The sequence below is a fragment of the Odocoileus virginianus genome, chromosome 22 (assembly GCF_023699985.2).
Source record: "Odocoileus virginianus isolate 20LAN1187 ecotype Illinois chromosome 22, Ovbor_1.2, whole genome shotgun sequence".
NCBI classification, from domain to species: domain Eukaryota; kingdom Metazoa; phylum Chordata; class Mammalia; order Artiodactyla; family Cervidae; genus Odocoileus; species Odocoileus virginianus.
The window spans coordinates 11,203,013-11,222,501 of NC_069695.1; the positions used below are offsets into that span (position 1 = coordinate 11,203,013).

Sequence of the window (19,489 nt, forward strand, 5' to 3'; positions counted from 1 at the left end):
CCACTAGTGCTACCTGGGATGCTGCCATTTTACTCTTTGACTGGTGGTATGTAGAATTTCTGTTACTTCACATCCTTGTGAACCTTAGTTTTGTCAGTTTTGTAATAGCACCTCATTGTGGTTTTCATTTGGGTTTCCTCTTGTGACACCTAAGCAACTCTTTTGCCAGTTTTTCTAAGTTATTTATCTTTGTGTAGATTCTTTTATTTGTTCTAGTTATGTTGTTAGGCCTTTCTTCACTATGTTTCACAAACTTTCTGACATAACTTTAAAACTCCTCTCAGAATAGTCAGACATCCAGTTCTCAGTCCTATTCTTTTCTTGGAGAACTGCTTCCAGCCCCAGCCAGCTTGGACTCTGGTTCTCCTGCCCAAGTGCAGAACCTTCTGAGAATTTCCCTCAGCTGTCCCCTTGGTTGATCTTGGGTCCTGTGAAGTCCTCTTTCTTGGTTTACTGCTTCAGATTGATAGAGCTTACACTACTGTAGCTTTTTGGGAAAAGGATATATGTGAGATAGGTTTTTTATTTTTTTAGTTTCTAATGTCTGAAAAAAAATTTTTTTTTTTTTTTTAATATGTGACTGTTGTCTTGGGAAGCTTTGGGCATCTCTCTATTATTGTGTCCTGAAACTTCATGTTTTGCTGTGCCATGGTCGGTTGTATTTGGCACTTAGAGGGTCCTTTGAGTCTAGAGACTCATGCTCAGGGCTTTCAAATACTCATTTAATTATTTCTTCCTGGTTGTTTCTCTGTCTCCTGCTGTTTCCTCTCTTTGAAACTTTTATGAGAAAGATGGCCATTTCCTTTCAAGCCCCTTCATGTCAGTATCACTCTGTTATTTCTTAGACCCAGTTTCCTCATATTAAGAGTCCTCCAAGCTCCTGCCTGGGGTCTGTGCATCCATCTGTGAGGGTTTTAAAAGCTGAATTAGAGACTGCATAATATTGGGGGTGGGGAAAAGAGGGTGAGAGTGACCTCTAAGGTGTAAACTTCCTGGCTTCTTCCAGGATAACAGCAATACATAGATGGACGCATGGACTCTGATCACATTTAAGATATTTAAGAACAGTTCTATCCATTCACATAAGCCAAGTAGATTAATTTTTGCTCATCCCAGTAGAGTCTTGTATACTGTTAGGTACTTAATTGAAACCAGCTTTGAACTATAACCAAGCTCCCATACGAGACTCTTAACACGTAAGTTCTGTGAGTTGCTAAATACTCTGGAATCCACACAATTACGCTGTGAGTTTAGTTGAGTTTAACTACCACTATGTATACTCTTGCAGCTCTGTTCATTGATTTGCTCCATATCACTACTGTGTAATGATTGCTGGTAAACAGAAATAAAAACTAAAACTCTTCACTGTCAGTTTAGTTAGTGTTTTCATGGACTTGCCCTAAGCTGCCTCAACTGTATACCTAACGATTGCAGCTATAGCAAGTTATTTTGCCATTCATACCCTTGTCATTTTCCTGAACTACTATCAGTATTATTTAGATTTCATTAACAAAACTGGGGCAGCTGAGTACCATTGTCATCTTTGCAGTTAGAATAAAGCAGAAACATCATTTCAGATGAGCATGGTTATATCTTAAAGTTAGACTTGACATTTAAGGTTTGTAATTAAATTCTCACCATTATGAATAGGTATGTAGATACATTGATATTTAGGATATGTGATAGCATCCTTAGGCCACTTCTCAAATATTTCTTCTCTGGCCCCATGTCCTTCTTGTTAAGTCTGGGTTTAACTAGAAGAGCATCTCCTTTTAAAATTGACAAGTATTGTTAATAAGATCATGAAACAAATGGTTGGCCAGAAGACATCCATCACAGCTTATTCCTACCTTTTTCTGTTGGCTAGATTCTTTTTGACAACTGGGTGGTCTAGTTTACAGTCCAAGAATGCATGTTAGTGTCTGCTTTGATGAGAAAACCCAAGCACTTAGAGACCTTTACCTCCATGGAAAAAGTAGAGTCTATGGAGAGAGTCTCTGGGAAGTGCAGTCCTTCTCTGATCCCAGTTCTCAAAGAAACTATCCAGAAAAGAGAGTTTCTGGGTAGGAAAGGCAGAGCCTTTCTTATTCCTCCTAATAGTGTATTGCTCATGACATTTGGTTGCTAAGTTGAGTCTAGGCTAGAAGGACTATAGCTTTGGGCTTCTCTGAGTGAAAAAAAACTCACAGCCAGGCATGTCCTTTTCAAGGACCTTGAGTGTCACAAGGGGCATTGGTTTCTGTTTGGTATCTGGCTTCTCAGCTTGGGTGGCTGTTGGATCTGCCCATTGTAGTCTCTTTGTCTCACATCGGCCCTATCATTTAAGGGTCCAAAGACTAACCCTGAGACTACCATGAGCATTCCCAGCGAAAACAAAAGCCTGTGACTGTGCTGTTCACATTCTCTTTTTCTTGACCTTGTATCCTTTTAAATTAATCGGATGCGAAGTGTGGCCTGTTATACTTTTTTATTTTAAAAACATTTTATTAGAAAAAAATTTCAAGTGTATGCAAAGTAAACAGAATGGCTGTTATACTCTTGGGTCTCTTGATGTCTAACTGGGTCTATGAATACCACCTAGGAAAGGGCAATGCAGTACTAAAATAATATCTTCTTAGAGTACTTATAGATGTATCTCTTTCAAGTTCCAGGGTGGAGAATATCCTGCTTTTTCCAAGATTTATCCAGATCTTTGAATTATAGAACTGTCCAGTATATCCTTTTTTAACTTCCATATTTCTAACCTGCGTCACCCTAATTGTTTCAGTCTGCCCTATAGCAAACTCCTCCCCTTTCTATCATAACTTTTACCTTTCTCTGGACCTCTCTGATTTCAGTTTCTTTCTTCTTTCCTTCCTGTCTTTTTTCTCCTTTTATCCTTTCCTTCCTTCCATCCTCCCTTCCTTCCTCACTCCCTCCCTCTCACCGCTTTCCACTCTTGTTTTCTTCCTCTGGATGGTCACTTGAATTGTGTATAGTATATGTCAGATAAAATATATCTGTGGTGTATTGGAAGGAAGTGTTTTCCTTTTAATTACCAATACCTCTTTTCATAATAACCCATTTTTTTCTTTCTTTCTGCTAAAAGACTAACTCAAAATTTCTTTTTTCTATGTTCATAACTGTAATCAGTGATGGATGATCATGTTTTAACACATTGTTTGAATTATTTAGTGTTAAATGTTTAAACCACATCAAAAACCATTTGTTCCTTTTCTATTAATCATTAGCACTGCTGGCTTTATAGCATGCTTGCTGAGCATTTGCATGTATTATGTCTCTTAATTTTCATTAAAAAACAAACTTATGAGGTATATTTCATTTTAATTTTCAATTGCAGATAAAGAAGCCAGCTTAGAAAGATTTAAGTTGCTGATGATCACACATTCAGAAAGTGATAAAGCTGGAACTCAAACCAAGGCAGTTTGATTAAAAAAAAAAAAAACCCTTGTTTGTAATCATCTTACCTGATTACTATCGCCATTCACTAAATGTTCCTCCAGGTTCTCATTGATTTGCCTATTCACTACCTGAAAAGGTTTGAAAACAAACCTGGAAATTTACTTTCTCCTTCTAACTTCCAGTGATGTCAAATCAGTCTTGACCCCATGAGTAAAGTAACCAGCTATTGACACTTTAAAAATAACCCTGAGGGACCATATTTTTCTTGAAAGGACATACAAGAGCTATGCAAAGGGCTTTAACTACATCCATGTGAAACTTAGTCTCCTTTGGAAGAAGCAAAAAGCAGAGGCAAGGTGAAGAAATAGAAGGACCCTCACTGTTTTTCTCACAGTATTAAGCAAGTAGAAATAAAATTGGAGTGTTAAACTAAACTTATATCCTTCCCTTGTCACCAGGGTGGACTGCTCATTGACACTGCAACTGTATTCAGTGAAAAATGCAACTTCAGGGGAGACATTTGGCTGTGTGCTATTGTGCACTTCTTAAAACTAGATAAATATATGCCTAAACATTTTTTGAGTCTCTATTAAGTGCTGGGAATAAGACTTAAGTACCTTTACATATATTACCCTTTTATTCCTCTAAAACCAGTAAACTAGTTATTATGATCTCACTTTACAGATAAGGAAACCAACAGGCTGCAAGAAGGCTTCCTAGGTGATTTTTAACACAGATCTCCACCTAAGAGTCATCCTCTTAGGGAATTCCCTGGCCAGTGGTTGGGACTCAGCACTTTCACTGCCAGGCCTCAGGTTCAGTCCCGAGTTGAGGAATTAAGATTCTGCAAGCCACACAGCACAGCCAAAAATAAATAAATAAATAGTAGAATCATCCTCTTAAATAATGATCACATGTTTGCCTAGAGCTTTATCACTGAGGGTTATTTGCATATGCCTATCTCGTTTGACCTGTAAATTATCCCCATGAGGGAGGCAGAGCAAGGCTTCAGAAGTGAAATTGTTGGTTCAGGGTTACTTAGCTAGTAAATCACTCAGCCTTTAACCCAGGTCTTCTCATTATAAACTCCATATTTTCAGCATTCACTTGGATAAACCTAAATAAGATTTCAAATAAGCAGATTTTACAACAACTTTTTGTTGAATACTGTCATCCAAAATAGTGTTGGGCATGCTGGAAATTCATTCAAAATCATTTTAAACTCTTTTTTACATATTTTGAAAAGAATGCCATGATAAAGATATAAATAACTTTTTGCCTCTTTCAGCACTTTACCTTCTCCTGCCCTCGCCTAAATGCTCCTGAAATCTTGGCTTAAGCAAACCTTTGCTATTTCTTCTTTCGTGGAGTTAACCTTGAAAAATATTGGTAGAGGAGACACTGAATCTACTGTTATTTTTAGCTGACAGGGAGTTGAGAGTTGATATTTTTTATTAAGCCATTAAGCAATAGTGAATGTCTGAGCCTGGAGTGACTAACTTTGGAGTACTTTTAACTTCTGCAGAAGGAGCTATACATGTATGTTTCAGGTAGCCAAATTATTATTAGCAACTAGCACATAGCCTCTGCATCTAACTCATAAGATGATATGATCTGGCTGAATTCAAGCCACAGGACAAGATCGAAATACCACACCAAACAGGAGAGGGCATGAAAGAAATGTCATGGCTGACTATAAGTAGAGGACAGAGACAGTGAACAACAATAGTTTTATGATATGATAAAGGCAAGAACTATTTTTGTCTCTGGACAGTGTGAAATTTATACTAGATTTTCTATATTTCCAAACCTGGAAATACAGAAAACCTGGTTGCCTTAGCACATTCAGTTGCCTGTATAACAGTTCCATGAATGTTAAACAAGTTTAAATGAGAATTCTTTATTTTCTTCCAAAAACAAAAAAAAATCAAACACAAAATGAATCAACTTTTTCTTCTGCAGTCTTCCTTAGCTCTGTAAATGACATCAATGTCTACGAGTTGCTATGCCCCAAAAAAGAGAGGAGTAATGAGTACTATTTGGAATAGGGTTGTGAAATTACAGATCTAAAGAGTAAAGTCAGAGAGGACCTCTCTGAGAAGGTACATTTGAGCTCAGACTTGAAAAAAAGAGAGAGTGAGTTGTACAGATACCTGGAATCAGTTTGGGGGAAGGTTAGGGGCATGTCTTTGTTTCCCTCTAGAACAAAAGGGAGACATGCTTACTGACCATTATAAGAGTTAATATTCCCTAAGCTCAGAGTTCTCATCCTATAATATAACCCACTGCATCTGCAGGGGTCATCTGTTCATCTTGAAATCACCTTGTGCAGCCCCACTAACACCAATGGACAGATCATTCAGACAGAAAATCAGTAAGGAAACATTGGCCTTAGATGGCACTTTAGACCAAATGGACTTAATAGATTACATAGAGAATATTTTTTTCCAAAAACAGCAGAATATTCTTTTCTAGAACACATTGTACAGTCTCCAGGATAGACAGCATGCTAGGTCACAAAACAACTCTAAGTAAATTTAAGAAAACTGAAACCATATCAAGCATCTTCTCCAACCAGAGTACTATGATACTGCAAATCAACCAGAAGGAAAAAATTGCAATAAACACATGGAGGCTAAACAATATGCTGCTAAACAACCAAAGAGTCACTGAAGAAATCAAAAGAGGAAACTTTTTTAAATCCTGGAAACAAATGAAAATGGAAATGATCCCATGACCTATGATCCAAAATCTATGGGATACAGCAAAACAATTCTAAGAGGGTAGTTTCTAACAATACAAGCCTATTTCAGGAAACAGGAAAATTCTCAAGTAAGTAACTGAAATAGAGACTGAAAAAAAAAATAAAAAAGATCAGTGGAACTGAGAGTTGATTCATTGAAACGATAAACAAAATTGGTGAACCTTTACCCAGATTTAGCCCAAAAAAAAGAGGACCCATATCAGTTAAATCAGAAACAAAAAAGAAGTTTCAACTGATAACACAGAAATACAAAGGATCATAAGAGAATTGCTGTAAACAAACTGTATGCCAGTAAAATGTACAACTTAGAAATGGACAAATATTTCAAAATGCACACTCTCCCATAACTGAACCATGAAGAAATAGAAAATATGAACAGACCAGTTACAAGTAATGAAATTGAATCAGTAATTTTAAAACCCTCAACAAGCAAAAATCCAAACCAAATGATTTCATGGGTGAAATCTACCAAATATTTAGAAAAGAATTAATATCTGTTTTTCTCAAACTATTTCAAAAATTGCAGAATAAGCTCTTCTGAACTCACTCTCTGAGGCAGCATCATCCTGATACCAAAACCAGACAAAAACATAACAAAAAAAGAAAATTACCGGCCAACATCACTGATGAACATAGATGCAAAAATCCTCAACAAAATATTACCAGGCTGACTACAACAATACATTAAAAGGGTCATGCACCATGGTCACATAGGATTTATCCCAGGGTGCAAGGATAATTCAAAATCTGCAAATCAATGTGATATGCAACTTTAAAAACAAATTGAAGAATAAAAATCATATGATTATCTTAATAGATGCCGAAAACTCTTGACAAATTCACCATCCACTTATGATTAAAAACTCTCCACACAGTAAGTATGGAAGGAACATACCTCACATAGTAAAGGCAGTATATGACAGGTCCATACCTGATATTTATAGATCAGGAAACTCAGGTATGGAGACCTTAAATAACTTGCCTTAGTTTATAAGGAAAGCTGGGACTTAAACCCAAGCTATCTGACACCTGCTAAGTGCTCCCAGCCACTCCACAGTTCTACATCTGGAAGAAGTTGAGTGGCACATTGTTAATAAGTATCACAGGCAGGACCCAAACTAGAAAAGACTTTTGAGAAGTCTGTAGTTTATGCTACCATGACATCTAAATCCATTTCATTGTACCTGTTTGATCTGTGTCTGGTCCCCCAGTTACATTGAATCTTTGTCTTTTTTTACACACTGCATCTGTCTTAAAGACACAGATATCATCTATTTCCTTATAAATTCTCTGAATCTCTCTTCCACTGAATAAGTTGTCAAGGGATCATCAACATATTGATTAAAACACAAAAACTTGAGGTACAACCAAAAATCAAAAAAATGTTTTCACTGTATTTACTTATTTTACACGTACAAAATGTCCATTTAAAAGTAAAAGGACAGTTCTGATTTATCAAAATCAATTTCAGTACCTGCTGTGACTAAACTCTGAACGAAATTTTATCCCAAAATTCCCCTAAAGAGCTTAAAATCTGACTTGGAAAAAACAAGAGCCATAGGCACATGTTGAAAACCAACCTGTCATGGACAAAATAAGCAACTTGCAAAGGAGCTGGTGCCAGCAAACTGCCTGAGATAAAGAGACAATTTATTTGGAATCAACAGCAGTGTAGCCAGGCATTGGCTGCCTTTGTTTTCACTCACTGCCACCGTCTTTCAAGGCACAAGCTTGTTAAGGTTCTGGCTCTAGCTGGTTCTCTGCTTTTCAGAATAAATCCATTTCAGTGGCATTTATGTCATATCATGCACCTTCTCCACTAGAATGGTTAGGAGAAAACTTGTTGTGCATTTGAACAATTAATATTTAGGAGAATAATCCTGAAAGAAAATTTAGAAAACAATTTGGAATTCTTAGTAACTTAAAATATCTTACCTATAAAATAGAAAGCATGTAAATGGAAATACTCAACTTTTTAAACAACATAAATTTTTATATTTTGCATGCATCTCTATAAACACTTGTGTATAGTGTATAGTATAGCTCTTAAATAAAAAGTGACCCATGGTCATCTTGATTTATTAATATTGTTGTTTGTAAGTGATTTCCTAAGAAATGATGATATTCTTTAGTTTTTAATGACAAGTGTTAGGAGACAGTGTTATTTCCAGAATGTTACTGTCTTAGCATCTTGCTACATAGTTGAGGCTGTGCTGTGACATGAAACCCAAAAAAAAAAAAATTATAGCTTGCTGTTGATTTTCCCTGGTAATCAGAGATAAGAGTATTGTGGATAAATTAAATTGATAAATAATCCCCAAAATATCATTTTAGCCATTAGTTTCAAATTCCTTTCTTCCTAAGACTTGTTTTTACAGTTACTGTTAAGCCTTAATATTAACAGATTTTAAACTTTGGCTTTCTCTTCCTGCCTTCTGATGAGTGCTTCTCTCTAAATGAAATATAAATGCAAGGTGGGGTAGCACAAGAAAGTGCAGAATTCAGGAACCTACTTAATTCACAGAATGGATAATCAACCCTGAACATTCAGGGGACTGGCTCTGATTTAGCCATCAAACCCTTTATAGAGAGGACTGATTTAGGAGAGCGGGTGAGTTAAAAGCCAGGTCACTCTAAGAAATGGAACAATGATCGTTTGACTACCATGTGAGAAAGGCATCTACTGAAAATATATCTCGTGTATCTAGTTGTTTAAAAAAATAACACTTTGCATTCCAGGTGATCACCTTCTTTAGCTCAAGGTTGCTACAAGCTGGAGCTGAGCTGTCAGTGGAACGAGTCCTGGAAATCATCAAGCAAGGGGTTGTCGCGCTGCCCAAGGACAGGCTGAAGGTAGGCCTGGGAGAAGAAACATGCTGTTGTTATCTGTTGATGTAAATGTTATTGTCTGAGTAGGCTGTATTCAGAATCATACTACTTACCCAGCACTTGTGCTGGGAAAAGCTCTCTAAATATTGCCTGCTCTTCTGTATAGTGACATACAGAGCTGTCACAAAAGATTCTGATAGTTTTCCAAAAGAAGTCGCAAAAGAACTGTCTTCACCACTGCATACATATCCAGTAACCGCTGCATAATACTATAAGTAATTCAAATACTGTGAATAAAGGAGCACCTTATTTTTTAACCCACTGAAATAAATTCAGTCTTGTGTGTATCATCAAGGGTTGATCAATAGGTGGTGTGGTGGTGATAGTGATGATGATCTGTTAGCTGCAGCAGTAGCTAGTACTTAGACTGTTTACTCAGTGCTTTTGGGGGGTCTAAGTGTCTTATATATTAACTGACCAATCCTCACAACAGCCCTTTGAGGGTAAGTAGTGTTATCATCCCAGTTTTCAGATGAGGAATATGGTACAAAGATAGGTTAAGTAATTTACCCCAAGTCATACAGTTAGGGAATTAATGAACTAGGAGATCATACCCTGGCCTTTGGTTCCCAAGTCCATACTCATAATCACCACACTGTTTCCCATGTACCTAGGTGTAGCTACAGAAAGAGGAGTATTTTGTGGAAGAGGTAGGGGAAAAACAGTGTTTAGAGGAAACATTTAAATCTATGCACTAAATGTGTTCCTGAGGCAATCTCATGATATAAAACTCATACTTTAAGACTAATTTTCCCACAGCTGAAAAGATGTAAAGGAGATATTTGGGGAGAAATGTGTGAATGTATGGCATTGTTGCCTATTTTTACCTTAATACTTCTTTTAAGTTTTTCTTTCATTACCTCCCCCCCCCCCCTTTTTTTTAAGAGTGCTCATTCCTAAATGAACAACACACAGGGTGTCATAGTGGATGTTTGGCCTTCTTCATAGTATTTTATCACAACTGACTTCTTTGCAAAGTTACTGTTTGGGGGTTGCGCTTTGCAGCACCATCACTGGCACTGCTGCTTAATGAACATTGTAGGATATGAAAATATTTTCAGTTATAATAACAGAGTTTGTCAAGCAACAGCGCATTAGTCATAATCACTTGCAGAAGTTCCACTGTACACAGACAGCCTTGCGGCTCACACAGTGCTGAGCAGAGGGCGGGGGGTGGTCTGCTCCTCAACTAAAATGGCACCACCATGTGGCAACAACATAAAACCTGATCACAGTTCACCAGACCCTCCAGCTCTGACGGCTCTCTTTCCCTGACAAGTCCGTAAGTGTAGAGAATTCATATTATTTCCTCTGTTACCTGAAGTAAGATATCTGAGGTCTTTCCGATTTTTTCTCACCTTTTCAAATTTATTTGACTATGCCATGTTACAGGGCATGATGATTAGAGTGGCAACTCACAGGAAGCAATGGATTGTAGTAGTGTTCAGGAAAGTCAAGAAAGAGGTATAACAATCAAGAGACTGTAAGGATAATGCAGAGGAGTAGAGGGAAGGGGGATTTGAATGAGATCAAAGAACCAGTGAAGTAGAAGTGATGGAAATTGTGATTAGAGAGCAGTATATTTAGACTGAAGGTGTTCACAAGGAACAGATCTCCATGACAACATGGTCTGGATTCAGCCATGAGTGGGGGACTGAAACGATGTGGATGTGAACAGAAGTCAGTGTGATTAAACCAGTTAATGGATTGGAAGTCAACCATGGGCCACACACATGGGCATCATGGTCAACCCAGGATGATAAGCCATGGGGGGAAATAAAGACTGAGCCAAACACCACAGTAAACGGGAGAGCAGCCTAGGAATCAGCATGCGACAGGTAAAAGGAAGAGAAGTTGATATTGGCCTCATATGAACAGAGCTTCGTACTTTAGAGGAATAACAACCAAGGAACAGCAGTGAAAACAAGGCACCAGCTGCACCTCCAGGCCCTGAAGACTGGGGAGTGTGAAAAACCATCAGCTTCTATTTCCAAAGGCTCCAGGGGTTTGGGAGTCCTGAGGGGCAAACCAGGTTCTTGTTAAAGAGATGAGCAGGAGAGCCAGAAGATCCAGTGCAGGGACTGAGAATGTCGCGGGACATAATAACCATGAAATCAGGGTTTGAAAAGGCGGCGTGGGGCACTGGAGGCAGAGAAGTAACAGGAGGTTGGATCATGGGAGAGAAAGCCCAGAGCAGGATGGGAATGAGAGTTTGGGAGAAGGGGGTGATGACCAGTGATGAGGACGTGTGACCTTAGGTTAAAGCTTGCCACAGGTTCCATCGACCCTGAATAAGCCTTTATCAAGCATCTGCTCTGTGACAGCTGTTGCTCTCAAGTGCCTGAGTGCAGAGTGAGCAAAAATCCCTGCCCTTTCAGGGCTTGTAGTTTAGCAGGCGGAAACAGACAACAAATAATCAGCATGATGTAATAAATAACAAAATGATCTAGAGTGGTAGATGCTCTGGAAAATAAAGAAATGATCGCACCAACTTAAGAGGTTTGGGGAGTGCCAGTGAGGATGTGGTGGGAGAAAGTTGTAGAATTAACAGAGAATGGTGTGGCCAACCTACAACCAAAAAAAAGAAGGTGAACAAATTAAATGTGCTGGCTCAGAGTAGAGTGCTAAGCAGTGCCTGAAAAGGCCCAAAGCCAGGAGGATGCCAAGCATGTTGAAGAAATAATGAGAAGAACAAAGCAGCTAGAACTGTGTGGACAAGGGGAGAGGAGCAGAAGGTAAACAGAGATGATAAGGGGTGGGGCAGGATAATGGAATGGGGAGCCAGGGCAAGATTTTGAGAAGAGGAGAGGCATGGTGGGGTTCTGATTCTAGTAGAATCACTCTGGTTGATGTGTTGAGAGTAGATTTTAGTGCAAATGTGAGAGCAGAGGGATCAAGTCAATTATTGCTTGACTTGGACCATGATGGAAAGGTGGAAGTGCTAGCAGTTTGTCCAAGTAGTTGTCTAGTTGGCAGAGGAGTGCACTTAGGCCTTTTAGGAGATAGTTATAGTCTGCGTCAGACTCCCCAGCTGGTGCCAGTGGTAAAGAATCCGCCTCCCAGTGAAGGAGACACAAGGGACATGGGTTCAATCCCTGGGTCGGGAAGATCTCTGGAATAGGAAATGGCAACCCGCTCAATATTCTTGCCTAGAAAATTCCATGGCCAGAGGAACCTGACAGGCTTCAGTCCATGGGGTCACAATGAGTCAAACACAACTGAGCATTATCTGTATTATTTACAAAAGCTCCAGGTAATAGTGGCTGAACATAGGTTCTGATGGACTGGTTGGAGAACTGGTCTACAAGTATTGGAAGAATTATTTACGGAAGTGAATTTGAACTTGGACTAAGCAGTGTCAAGGACAATTTTCGGACATTAGCTAGCTGCATCTTTCATAGATGCCTGGCTCCACTTTGCTAAATGTTGTGTGACTCAACAGTGTACATAGGTCAATGTACATGTACGTAGCTAGTAGTACCTAGAGGCTATCTGAACTAGAAAATGCAGAGCAAATTCTGGAGGCAACACCTTAAGACAATTTGGAAAACTTTCAGTGAATCACTAATACTGTGGAAGAATAGAGGGCATACTTAAAGGAATTCACAGGATCCAAGCAAAAGAGACTTACTGTCTTCAAGTACTGAAAAAATTGTTTACGAAAGCAGAGTTGGCCTTACTATGTTGATCTCAGGAGCAGGACCAAGGGGGTAGATGCTTCATACAGAAAAGTTGCATTTCAGTCCCATATAAGGAAGAGCTTTCTGCGAAATGGAACTACAGTCGACCCATGAACAATGAAGGGATTAAGGGCACAGACCCTCCACACAGTCAAAAACCCAGATGGAACTTAGTTGCCCTCTGTATTCCCATGTAGCTCAGTTGGTAAAGTATCTGCCTGCAATGCGGGAGACCTGGGTTCAGTTCCTGGGTTGGGAAGTTCCCCTGAAGAAGGGAATTGCCATTCCCTTCCATTCCAGTATTCTTGCCTGAAGAATGCCATGGACAGAGGAGCCTGGTGAGCTACAGTTCATGGGAATGCAAGAGTTGAACATGACTTAGTGTTATCTTTCTTTTCTGTATTCACAGTTCTTCTGAACTCATGGGTTCAACCCAGCGTGGAGGGTGCAGTAGTCGTGCAGTATTTACTATTAGGAAAAAAACCTATGCGTTAAGTGGATCCATGCAGTTTAAATCCTTGTTGTTCAAGAGTCAGCTAGACTTAGAGACAGAATAGGCAACTTCTGGGCAGTGATGCAGTCAGTGTCACAGGAAATGTTAGCATTGGAGAATGATGGCCACTTACAGGGAGGCAGACAGGTTCCGTGCTGGGTGAGGCTCTTACCTGTTGGCACGGGCTGGCCGGCATGGAGAGGGGAGGAGTCTCAGGCTTCACGCAGGTCCAGCAGAAAGAGTGCTGAGCTCCATTCCCAGAGCCTGCCGTTGGCAGCGGGAACAGACAGTAAGGTGCACATATGCAATTATCTGCCATTCCAACTGCAAGGACTCAAATATTGGTTGGCAAATCCAACTACGTGACTTTTAAGAACCTTTCCATCCCTAAGAGTATCATTTTGTCTGTGTATATACCAACATTATCATTCCCCTCAAAGCAGGGAATTGGATACATTTTCGGTAACAGTTTTACTCTCAGATGATATAAGAAGCAGTAAGGCTGTATTATTAATCTGGGGCTTTTTTTTTTTTTCTTTATGACAAAGAGCTCACATTTCAGTTCATCATAGCTAAGGGAGAAGTCAGATTTGTATTCCAGAAGCACAGAAATTGCTCAAAGTTGAATATGGCTCAAAACAAGAAAACATAATACAAGAGGGATGGAAAACAAGTAAAATTTTAAAATATTTACTGTTCAATCACTGATTGTCCTGTGCAAACAAACATGAGAACTGTGTTTGTACTGAAGTATGTTTTCAACTCTGCATCGCAGCCGCTGCCTTCTCCAGTCTCCTCCACATCACAGAAAAGTGCCAGAGTGCATTTCCCAGAATCCTCCTGCCTTGTAGTTCTGAGTTGAAGTCGCCAAGGAGAGGCACACTTGCATAAATGGAAAGCAGAAGAGTTACTGTTGTTCAGTCGCTCATTCGTGTCCGACTCCTGCGACCCCAGGGACTGCATCACGCCAGGCCTCCCTGTCCCTCACTGTCTCCCAAGTTCATGTCCATTGAATCAGTGATGCCATCCGACCATCTCATCCTCTGCTGCCCTTGTTTCCTTTTGCTTTCAATTTTCCTCCACATCATCTCTTCATCAGGCAGATGAGGAGGAGTCATTATTCTCCAGGGCAGCTCCTGCTTGGCTTCATGCTGTGTAGGCAGTGAGGGTCATCGATGGCTCCCCACAGATACTGAGGTTTGCCGCAGCTGCTTGCTATGAGCTCTTGAGAACCACCTGCTCCAGTGCTGTAGACAGTCTTCTGTCACAGCATCTCTGATCTTGCCTTTCCAACAGTTGCATAAATCGGTTTTCCCTATAAAATCCTTTATACTTAAGATATAAGAGTAGCTTCTGTTCTCCCTACCAAACCTGTCAGAGAAATAAAACCCCTGATTGCAAACAGGAAGCAATTTAATATAGGAAATTTGGCAGTCATTGAAAGGACCAGGGAAACCAACTTCACTGAAAGCCAGTGCTGGCTTTCAGGAAAGCAGAAGTGGCAAGAATGTCATCACCAATGGTCTGGCCTGCCTGCAGCATCTTTGTGGGGATCTGCAGGAAGATTGCTAGAAACCACTGGCAAAACATTTGCTGAAGCCCACAGCCTGCCCACCACTGTTAGCAGAGCACCAGTGGCCTCTGTGTCTCTTCTACCTTCTGAAATACAAGTTTGTCTCATCGCCACAGTCTAACCCAAAACCCTTCTGGGGAGATGCTGGGCGCTGTAGTTTCCAGGCTTTCACCATGAAAGGGGAAGTGAGGTGCTTGAGTCACCAACAGTATGGCATACCATCAAAAGAAACAAGAAGCAAAATGAGAAGCTTCTTGATGAGCACGGAGTTTTTAAAGGATGTGTGCAAAAGATGGAAAGAATGGTATGTATAGAGAACAAATGTAATGGAGTGGCATGAGCTTAAATAAATGTTGTCAGAAGGCTCGAATTGGAAGGGGACTTTGACCCTTTGAGAGGAGAAAGCAACAGAATAAGTTGTGGGCCTTCAGCCTAGGAACAGTGGACAAAATTACATAATTGATTGATACCTTCTTCCATTTTCAAATTCCTGTTTATCTCCTTCATTGAGAATAATCTCAAACTGGAAAAGAATATATCTTTTAAACAAAATCAAAGCCCAAGGTAAGTATAAGAATGGAACAAGAGCTGCCAGCCTTTTTTCATCTTAAGCCTCAGATACACAGTTTCTCACAATGCTGGCAGATATAGCCTGTGAGTAGAATTTGAGAACTCAAGCTCCACATTAATACTAATAGTGCTATGAGACACTCTTCTAAGCACTTTATAACACCATGAATTAGTGCTGTTGTCCTGATTCTAAGTGAGGCAGCTAAGCCTCAGAGAAGTTAATGTCCAGAGGCAAAACTGAGGATCAAACCAAGGCAGTCTTTTTCCAGAGTCTGTTTCATTCACCCTGTCCTGTACCTTACCTTCTTCCTTGCTGGTAAGACCACACTGCAATTGTTAGGTTCCATCTGAGCATCTCATCAGTAAAATACACTGTGTTCACAAGCATGTGAAGTTATAGTAAAGACCCTGTTAAGTCACATGAGGTTAGGAGTAGAGAGTATGTGACTTGGAAAAGAAAGGGAAATACAAGAACTGTGTTCAACTACTTTAAGGATTATACTCTAAAAGTGGAATTAAGCTTTTTATTTTATACCACACGGCAATGAATGGGTAGTGACTGAATACAGACAGGTATTAGTTCCACCTAAGGAAATGTTTTCTGACGGGTCAAGTTCTTTAGTAGTCCATATGGAGCTTCTTAAAGTAGTGAAGTGTTGTATTCAGAATGAAGTCTGGATGGTAAATGTGAAGATTGAGCCAGATGACAAAGGGGCTCAAATCTATAAGACAGGGGGAAGATGGAAAGAGTTCTTGTTGATAAAGAGTTGTACAGGATGATCCCAAAGATTTCAGGCAGTTCTTTTTTTTTTCTTTTTATAATACTTATTTATTTGGCTGAACCAAGTGTTAGTTGTGGCATGCAAGATCTTTAGTGGCAGCATGTGGGATCTAGTTCCCTGACCAAGAATCAAACACAGGACCCTGTACTGGGAGTGCAGTCTTAGCTGTGGGACCACCAGGAAAGTCCCTCTTGTGATTCTTGTGCTGTGCTGTGCTTAGTCACTCAGTCGTGTCTGACTCTTTGACCCCATGGACTGTAGCCCGCCAGGATCCTCTGTCCATGGGGATTCTCCAGGCAAGAATACTGGAGTGGGTTGCCATGCCCTCCTCCAGGGGATCTTCCCAACCCAGGGATCAAACCCAGGTCTCCCACACTGCAGACGATTCTTTACCATCTGAACCGACAATTCTTATGAATTCATAAGAATTCTTGTAATTCTCATGAGTCTAGAATTCTGTCTTCTAAAATTCCATGAAGAATTTTTGTAGAGCAGTGCCCTAATAACATCCTTCAACTCTTTAGAGGTCAGGCTCTGTTGCAGCCTGATAAGGTCTGGAATCCTCAGGCTGGAATCCTAGACCATCCACCATCTAGCCCAGCCTGCCCTTCCACTCCTTTGTATCCCTACTTACCACTACCCCAGCCCCACCCAGTGCTCCAGCCAAGCAGAACTGTCTCTGTGCCTTCTTCCTTCCTGCATTTTTGGATTTGCTTATACAACTTTCTTTTTCCGATATACCATTCTCCACCCCCTCCCCCTTTGCTTTTTGTTTATTCAAATTCTAAGCATTCACCGAAGCCCTTGATAAATCTAACTTTTATGAAGCCTTTTATTTCTCAACCTATCTGTGCCTCCTCCTCTAAATAACCACTGTATTTTATATGTACTTTTTTGGGAACTCCTCTCCTGTTCTACCTTTATGGAGTTATTTAAATATTTTCTCTCTCCCACTCACCTATAACTTCCTTGAGAATAAGGGTCATGTCTTAGTCACCTGCATCCTCTTGATGCCTACCTAGTTCAGTGTCTGGTACATAGTAGTTACTTAGTAAATGTAGTAAGTAGACAAATTAAAAGCTCATTTTATATATTCTAAAAAGGAAATGGGGACTTGTTATAGAATTCAAGAGTCCTGAAGTGAAATTTCCTATCTCCAGACCTGCTTTTCTAATTTTTAACTTACCACCCTCTTTACGGTTTTAATTCACTTAATTTTCTCTCCCTATATGTGGAGAGGCACTGTTCTAAACTCTGGATATAACAGTGGGCAAAATAGACAAAAATCCCTACCTCATAGAGCTTTATTTATTTTTTTTGTGAAGGAGATAGACAAATAATTCACAGGTGTGCAATATAGTGATTCACCATTTTTAAAGTTCATTTCATTTATAATTATTATGAAATACTGGCTCTATTCCCTGTGTTGTACAATGTATCCTTGTAGCTTACTTTGTAGTATTTGCTATCTTCAATTCAGTCGCTCAGTCGTGTCAGACTCTTTGCGACCCCATGGACTGCAGCACGCCAGGCCTCCTAGTCCATCACCAGCTCCCACCGTTTACTCAAACTCATGTCCATTGAGACAGTGATGCCATCCAGCCATCTCATCCTCTGTCGTCCCCTTCTCCTCCCGCCTTCAATCTCCCAGCATCAGGGTTTTTTCAAATGAGTCGGCTTTTCTCATCAGGTGGCCAAAGTATTGGAGTTTCAGCCTCAACATCAGTCCTTCCAATGAACACCCAGGACTGATCTCCTTTAAGAGGGACTGGTTGGATCTCCTTGCAGTCCAAGGGACTCTCAAGAGTCTTCTCCAACACCACATTTCAAAAGCATCAATTCTTCGGTGCTCAGCTTTCTTTATGATCCAACTTGCACGTCCATACATGACTACTGGAAAAACCATAGCCTTGACTAGACGGACCTTTGTTGGCAAAGTAATGTCTCTGCTTTTTAATATGCTGTCTAGGTTGGTCATAACTTTCCTCCCAAGGAGTAAGAGTCTTTTAATTTCATGGCTGCAGTCACCATCTGCAGTGATTTTGGAGCCCCCAAAAATAAAGTCTGCCACTGTTTCGTGTTTGCTATCTTAGGTAGTAGTAATAAGAAAGATGGGGGCTCCTCTGGTGGCTCAGTGATAAAGAATCCACTGCCAAGGCAGGAGACACGGGTTCAGTCCCTGGGTCGGGAAGATCTTCTGGAAGAAGGAAATGGCAACCCATTCTAGTATTCTTGCCTGGGAAATCCCACAGACAGAGGAGCCTGGCAGGCGGACTGCAGTTCATGAGGTCACAAAAAGAGTCAGACATGACTTAGAGACTAAACAGCAACAAATAAAATTAGAGGAGTGTAGACAGTATTGGGGAGGGAGCAGTTTTATTAATAGATAGTAATAGGGTGTTGAGAGGGCTTACCTGGTGGCTTAGAGGGTAAAGCATCTGCCTGCAATGCAGGAGACCCAGGTTTGATCCCTGGGTCGGGAAGATCCCCTGGAGAAGAAAATGGCACTCCACTCCAGTACTCTTGCCTGGAAAATCCCATGGACAGAGAAACCTCGTAGGCTACAGTCCATGGGGTCACAAAGAGTCTGACACGACTGAGCGATGACACATGCAGGGTGTTGAGAAGAGAAGATATTTGAATCAATGCTACCTTGATTGTCTTTTACATTTTATTTTAAAATACTTTTGGACTTATAGATAAGTTGCAAAAATAATAGAGACAGTTCATGTAAACCCTTCATCTAGGATTCTCTGATGTTAACAACACATATAACTACATATAACTATAGTACAATTACCAAAACCAGAAAATTAATATAAGTACAATACTGTTAACTAAATTACAGACCTTATTTGAATTATGCCAGTTTTTTTTTCTCCCAGTGTTCTTATTTCTGTTTCAGAATTTTTTCAAGACCCACATTGTATTTAGTTCTTAAATCTCCTTAGTCTCCTCCAACCTGAGATTGTTCCTCAGTCTTTCCTTCTCGTTCATGACCTTGATGCTGTGGATGTTAGCTGGTCATTTATTTTATAGGACGTCTCTCAGCTTGGGCTTTTCTTGTCTCCTCGTGGTTATACTGAAGTTACACCAGCATTTGGCAGAAACACCGTGAAGGTGCCATTGTGCCCTCTCAGTTCATCGTCTTAGGCGGTACCTGGTATCCGCCTGTCTCACTAATCTTGATGTTACACTTGATCAGTCAGTTACTGTGATACCTACCAGATTGCTCCAGTGAAAAGTCACTATTTCTGCCTTTGTTTTCAATTACTGTCTTAGGAGTGAGACTTTGCTAACATCCTGTTTCTCCAGACACTTTTGCCTTGATTTTAT

At 40.1% G+C, this 19,489-nt stretch overlaps 1 protein-coding gene across 6 annotated transcripts in view; it reads left to right on the forward strand.

Annotated features, from left to right (window-relative positions):
- The window catches only part of DYM (dymeclin), a 385,106-nt gene that overhangs the window by 314,824 nt on the left and 50,793 nt on the right, over nucleotides 1-19,489 (forward strand). For all 6 annotated transcript variants that reach the window (XM_070452575.1, XM_070452578.1, XM_070452576.1 and 3 more), the window contains one exon: nucleotides 8,906-9,019. In XM_070452575.1, the coding sequence (XP_070308676.1) occupies nucleotides 8,906-9,019 (114 nt within the window). The remainder of the gene's footprint in view (nucleotides 1-8,905; nucleotides 9,020-19,489) is intronic.